Consider the following 7,152-nt stretch of genomic DNA (forward strand, 5'->3'; position numbering starts at 1 on the left):
TAAAAGTGTCGAGATTCTGGTGAAAAATGTGCACGACTTGGAGCACGTCCAGCGACCCTTTTTGCACACAGACGATCTCTTATAGCGAGAATGCTTTTGTTGTGTTGCTCCTTTGAGGAGCGCATCAAGATTTATTCTCAAGACTTCCTTCCTCAAATCATGCAAATTCATGCAAATACGCCAAAAATAAGGATGGAAAGGTATATGGGGGAAATTTTTTTAATGAACTTTTAAATGCAATTTTTCATTAAATGTTTATTCTTTTTTTTATCAATAAATAATGAGGCATTAAAGCTTTTAAGATGTTGTTTTGCAAGACCAAAATTTTTTTATAATTTTTCTGTATAGAAAAATTAAATTTCATTAGGTCGTTTCGTAAAGGTAGCAAAAATATGAACTGAATGTCAAAATTGTGCAAAAAATTAGTTCACATTTTATGTTTTCATGACCAATGGTTTTAGAAAACTTTTGGCACGCCCTCATTAAAATTGCCAAATTAATTATTCCAACGCTTAATATTCCTGTGTAAAAAAATAAGCCACGGCGTTTAAAGAGAGAAGACCAGAGAGGAGATCGATCATTTACACTTGTACCGTTTTTTTAAATTTTCTGTTTGTTTATTATGGTAAATTGTACACACATGACGTCAGTCTAGATTTTTTTCATTTTTAAAGTTATTTTTTGTTGGTTTTAGCTCCAATCGAAATCACAGAAGAGGTTTTAATTGCAGTGCAGGAACTTGTTTATGGTCACTGGAGGATGCAGCAGGACTTAGACGCTTCCTTGTCTTTGGAAGGTGATGAATTTGATGTTTCTAAATTGTCTTTGCTAGAGAGCACACCGATTTTGAACTGGGCCAACATATTTCGAGCATCGCTTGAGTGTCCAACATTGTTGAAATCCTTTGTGGCGTCCTTTCCGGCCACTCCAAGCAATTGATCCGCACCACCTGGGTGTTCCTTAGATATTTTAAATTTGAAATTATAATGCATATAATGTTGATTGTAAATATTTGTTATATCTTAAATGAATTTTGATTATTTATTTTTATAAATAAAAATGGTTATTTTTTTGTTTGGTGTTAAAATTAGCCACAAATTTAAATTTTAAAAGTAAAAAATACGATCAGAAGATAAAAACATTTTTACACAAAACTTTGAGAAACTAGGGAGAATAATTATTTTAAGTGTTAAGTAAAATATTTTTAGATGTGAATCTACTAAATTTACCTTCAAAAACTTGGTCACGTCATAAACCTCTCCTCTGATAACGATCCAGGTTGACTCTTCGCTGTTGTGCTTTCGCACTTCTGCCATTTCAATTTCTCTTATTTCCGCCATTTCTGTAAACGAAATTATTGATATGCAGCTCTTTTTGCTCAACCAGCGGTTGTTGATTGATGAGCTGTGCGCGATAGAGTGGCTGTTTCATTGTTGATAAATGCGATTTTGTGACGAATTTTCTTATCGCTAATCGCGTCAAGTGTTTATACGATTCGCTGATAAAGAGAACCGGTTCGTGAGAATTGTATTTTTGGTGAACGCTTCTCTCCATTACGAAAGGTAATTTCGTCACCAGTGCATTACCAAATGTGCAGTGAGAACAACTGAACTTTAAATTCAAAATGAGGTTTTGTAAAAGTACCTGTCTAAAAAATTAAATTTAAATATTATGCAAAAATTTTACTTTACCCTTTTAAATTTCTTGTTAAATGGTTTAGAAAACTTTGCATTAAAATTACCAAATTACTTATTCCAACGCGATGCAGACAACAAAGAGTGATTTTGTGATTTATAATCAGGGTATTTTTTTTCTTTTCCGATTTTTTAAACAAGCTCGGCGTGGGCAGGCGAAGCGTGAAATTACATAGCTTCGGGTCTCGTCTCCTTTATATGCAAATCATTTTCAGTTTTTGCTCAATCGACACAAGGCGCAGGTAAACGCCTCATTTATGTCGCGCGAGATTCTGCTGAAACTTAAGACAATGAATCAAGTTCTGCGAGACGCGGCCGATCATTAAATGCAAATCAGCCACCCGAGTGTGGAGAGACGTTCACAATCAACTCTTTTTTTTCTCTGCAAGCCGGAACAGTCCATCGCCGCAGGTGTCAGGTTTCGCCCCCTGGCGCCCCGAAGGTGGACCCTCCCTCACCATACGATTAAGAAAATTTGACCGGGGGTGATGAATATTCATGGAATGGGCAAAGTACCTGGCGAATTCGCGTCCGCGGCGATCGCATGTTACCACCCTCCGACCATTATCTTTGCATGTCCGGCGAAAAATAACACACCAGAGAAAGAGCGAGAATGAGTGTTTTGCAGAGAGAGGCGACTAGGGTGAATCTGAACCAATACTTAAATTCACCCCTAAAAACTAAAACATTAAATTGAAGAGAAAAAAATAATTACAGCTCCGATGACAAAAAAATTTAATGTGTAATTTTCATATTTTTAATAGATAGTCCCAGTCATAAACAGCCAAACCCAGGTGCAAACAATTACGTTCAATTTTTTCATTTAATTTTTTTAATGTCTTTCATTAATAAAGAAAAATATTAACACAATTGAAGGGCTTCTTTTCTTGTAATTAAAACTTAAAAAAAATATGAAAATAATTATTGATCAATTCTTTTTTTTTATTCTTTACAAAATCCATTTTACTAATTTAAATTTTGATAGAGTTAATTTTTTTTTTTGGTGGAACCAAAATTTATAATCAGCCTTTTTACTTCTGTTTCACTTGGCGCTTCTCTGACTTGGAGCCAGTTTTTCCGCGCCACAGTGAGAAGGCCCCATACATAACAGTGTGCATTTATATTTTGTCGAGGGCATCATCAATGAACTGACGCGGTCTAATTTAAGGGCGACCACGATAGCGATCCGAGCGAGGCGCCCCGCACACCCGGCTTATGGAGAATCTGTTTCAGCGAGGTCAGGGTTATTTTTAATTCGCGCCTCCCAATGTCTCGATCTAAAATTACCCCACAATGCGTCACTGACCCCCATTAAAGCGACACCCAGAGACCAATTAATTATATAAACGAGGGCCGGACGTTCATACCATGAGGCAGAAATTATCTGTTTTTTTTTCGTTCAGTTTCGGCTCTGACAAGACTCGTAAATCGAGTGTTGTCAAAATATAATAAATCTTATCTACTTTTATTAATGATTCTGTAATTTTATGTTGAGGAATTTCACTCGTAATTTGCATGAAATCAATGAAATGACTAATTTTACTACTCCTTCAAGTGTAAAGTAAAAAACTTTTGAATGCCTCTAACCGCTTGATAAACTTTTAACTTTATGTACAAGTACACCGTACATTCTGTAATAAATTCAATCTTGTTAAGGCAATTTATTACAAGTGATTTATTTGCCTGAATACTATCGGCACGCTTGTAAACAGCAATTTGAATATTATTTGCCCCCTTCTCTCAGTGCACGTTTTAATATTTTTGTTCTACCGAGACTTTGACATCGCGGGACCTCCTTGCTTTTTATTACATTATTATTATTACGTCTGCTGAATTATATCATTTGAATACACACAGTGAGTGGCTTTTTTGTAATACTTTTCTCGTTTTTATCGTTTTTCGGATCGACCCGCCTTTGTCAGTGCTGCTTTTGCATTCGGGAAAGGGAAAAAAATCACATGTATAAAATATTATTTGATCACTGCCGGCAGCCAAAATGTCGTCACGCCACACAACAATAATCTGTTTCCAGTCAGTAATGTCTATTGATTTGCCATAATGGATCACCGGCGCGCGCGGCGCCCAGCATGGGATTTAATGCCGCCGGCTCCAAGGCCGCCGCTTTTCATCACGCGGCCGCTCATTTTTGAATGCATGATTATGTCATATTTTAGCTTTTTATCGGTGCCGCGCGCCTGAGATGATTTTATATAATATGAATTTTTCATAATTCACTTCTGCTTTTTAAAACGCTCCGCGCTGCAATTTGCATTTCGGCGGTTTACGAGAAAAGAACGTTTATATATAGGGAATGGATTTGAATTTCAATCCTAATTGACCGGCGGTTTTACAAGTTCGTCACATTTTCTGACGCTAAAGATTGACTATCATAGAAAATTGAGTGCACGTGGCTCAAATTTTTTGATTTGCTTCCAAGTCACGGTTTTCATATAATTTGAAAATAAAAGGATTTTGATTGATTTATCATATTAGGGGAGGTTTATTCATAAGGGTTGTGGCGGCACCGCCATCGTGAGTTTGAAATTCGTGATCTGCCGTCTTTTATGTGAAATTCGTCGAGTGTACCAGTCACGGGGTCAAATACCACCGCAAAGCAAGTTATTTTTTGTTAACAAAGACAGAGCAAGTTGGTCTCGTACTAAACATAAAATTAAAAGCGGAATGCATGATTACAATTCATTACAGAAAACATCTCATTGTCAAATGGGAACCAAAATGTTTTTAAATCAAGCGGCTTCCTTCAATTTATGAGGGTATGCAATTTGACGTACGTCGGTGCTGTGCAGGTTGCATCAATTCTCTGAAATCTTCTTCGGACCAAAGGAGCTTGCCAGAATCTCCGTTAGGGGAGAATGGGAGAAAATAATGCAAAGATTTTTACGAGTAAAAAACATCCTTCCTTTAGAAATTGAAAGTAGATTAAAACGATAATCAGAATTAAACAATTGTATTTTTTTAAATCCTTTCAAAAAACATGTACATAATATTCTTCTAATTCTATCTGAACTTTTAGCTTATAATTATCTCCAGCTTAGATACTTTTGTGAGATTTGAAGCACTTTTTTGGATTTAAAACAATTATGCTTAATTGTTATAAATAAAATATAAAGATCTTGATATCAAATACTTTCCCCTTGCAATTAATATCAATTTTTGGGATACTAAAAAATTCCAACCAAAAATATCTTTGAACTAAATCAATGTAAACTATGGTGCGTTGTGAATTAATTAAAATGTTTTCTCATTCGTTTCGAATCATAGAAAGCTGGAGAGAAACCAGAGTAGAAACAATCTTTGAAGTCATCCAAGCAAAACACTCATGCCAGGGCTGGTAAAAAATTACGGCAATAAATAAAACAAAACAATCGAAGAGCCGAGATACAAGGAAAGAGGAGCTCGGGCGCACGCACACGATTAAAAGGCTTGTGCGTGAATTCGGGGGCCGCATCTGCCTAAATATTTGTGTAGCTCGGCAAGGTAAAAAGGCAGCAGCAGCAGCAGTCTCGGCAGACACCGCAGAGATGGATCTGGAGAGGCAAGAAAAAACGAGGGGTCTGTTTGATAAGGTTGTTTGCATTGGAGGCAGTGAGGCGGGAGATAGGTAGCAGGTGCAGGTGCCGATGGCGTGTCTATTGTTTAGAGGCCGACACAGATGAAAGCCTCTGCAGAAGCCACGCGACACGACGCCCCCGGGCCTCCGAGCCGCCTCCGGGGGCCCCTCCGAGACCACTCCTCGCCTCGCCGCTGACCGTCGCCGCATATTTTGTGCTGAATTTTAAGCAGCCCAAATTTCTGTTGGAATAAATTACTCTGGATTGCCCCCGTGTTTCATGTTGTGCGATCAAGGATAAAAATGCTGGGCTGCTCCTCATTTCACGTACGTGCTGGCGCCGTGCGTCATAAAATCTCTTCACATTTATTGTCCAAAGAGGTACATTGTAGGGTCGTGCAAGAAGAGTTTTTTGTAATTTCATTTGCATAAAGAAGTGCTAAGCTTTAAAATAAGCATTTGTTTTTATCAAAATCTGTAGAAAAGGTGAGAAAAATAATATATAGAGGAGTTCTTAAAATGCAACAATAGTGTCATTGTCTCAACAACGAATTTCTTTGTTATAACTTCCTTGATAAAAAATTCATAAAACTATCCTAAATGAATTAAGAAAATTCTTAAAATGAGAACTCAGCAGATTTTATCTCACATGCAACAAAGGCACATTGTTGCAACAATGAATTTTATTCTTTTAAAATCCGTTATAGACTCCTCATCAGCGTAGTCGAATCAAGTCTTTACAACAATAAAAAGCCAATTTTTGAAATTATTTTAAAAAATTAGCCACTCCTGTTCAAAAGAATTTATTCTTAATGTTTTGTAGATTGATTTAAAAAAAAAAATTATATTACAACTTTGCAACTTTAATTTTTCAGGTTGTGTGTCAAACGTCAAACATTTAATAAGTGTTCCAGTCGTTTTAAAAATAAATATTTAAAATAAATTATCAAATTTTTGATGATTTTGATAAGTAGTTGTTTGAGACAAAATGTGTGATTCATCTTTATTGTTGTCGAATAATTCAAAAGTTAAAATACACAAAAATATATTATTATTTACCATAAATAATATGTGTAAAGAATAGAATAGCAAATGACTTTAATTAAAAAAAAAGTAAGAAATATAAACTTTACAAGTTTTTATTTTTCATTTTTAATTAAAAAAATGCCAGTTTCAAAGTTTTGAAGAAAAACATCTAAATTTCTAATTTAAGAACAGAAACAGTAACAATCTACTTCTAACAGTTTTTTTCTTCGGAAAAAGGATAATAGGCACGGTTTTGAATGCAAATCAGACGAAGTTGCACCCGTGGAGGTCCCCAATACCTGGAAACGCCAAAGAGAGGAAGACTTGTGTGATTCACCGTGGCCCTTTTGAAGTCGTAAAGCATCCATCCGCGGCGTGATTAGAATGCAGCGCAAACCTCCCGAATAAATCAAACTCTCTTCGCTTGAGGGGCAGCCGCGGCGCGCGCGCGAGAGAAAAATAATATAATAAATAAATAAAAAAAATTCACGGACGGAGAACGAAAGAAAGGAAAACAGCAGAGACGGATCTGGAAGAATAAAACGAAGAAAAAAATTTATATACGCGCGCGGTGGCGGCGGCGGAAATCCACAGCAACGGCGGCGCAAGCCAACAATGGGCGCGCGTGCCGCGAACAGTGATTTGAGTGTCTGTGCGCCGGGAGAACGAAATTAATGTAAAAAAAAAACGCAGCCAAGGCGGCGGCGGTGTATGCGTTTGTTGATAACGCACCCTTGATAAGACTCCTTCTCGGGAAGAGAGGCTCAAAGAGGGTTCACTCCTCAATCTCAAGATAATCATATAAATTCTAGCAAATTTTTATGTGAAAATAATGTTGAAGAAAATTAAGGTTTTAATTAG

General features: G+C 36.6%; 1 protein-coding gene across 1 annotated transcript; it reads right to left on the reverse strand.

The window, feature by feature from the left end:
- Positions 1–595: 595 nt before the first annotated feature.
- LOC132192548 (cytochrome b5-like) lies at positions 596–1,430 on the reverse strand. Its single transcript, XM_059612549.1, has 2 exons — positions 1,230–1,430; positions 596–959 (listed from the first exon to the last, which is right to left on the reverse strand). Exons 1-2 carry the CDS (start codon positions 1,338–1,340, stop codon positions 750–752), a joined length of 321 nt encoding a protein of 106 aa, XP_059468532.1. The 5' UTR covers positions 1,341–1,430; the 3' UTR covers positions 596–749.
- Positions 1,431–7,152: the final 5,722 nt, after the last annotated feature.

The sequence above is a fragment of the Neocloeon triangulifer genome, unplaced genomic scaffold (genome assembly GCF_031216515.1).
Source record: "Neocloeon triangulifer isolate White Clay Creek 2 clone unplaced genomic scaffold, ASM3121651v1 ptg000003l, whole genome shotgun sequence".
NCBI classification, from domain to species: domain Eukaryota; kingdom Metazoa; phylum Arthropoda; class Insecta; order Ephemeroptera; family Baetidae; genus Neocloeon; species Neocloeon triangulifer.

Excerpts from the sequence above, each read along its gene's own strand:
- LOC132192548 (XM_059612549.1), bottom strand. The coding sequence starts at position 1,340 with ATGGCGGAAATAAGAGAAATTGAAATGGCAGAAGTGCGAAAGCACAAC. Across the intron at positions 960-1,229 it reads ACGTGACCAAGTTTTTGAAG|GAACACCCAGGTGGTGCGGA; the intron begins GTAAATTTAGTA and ends AAAATATCTAAG.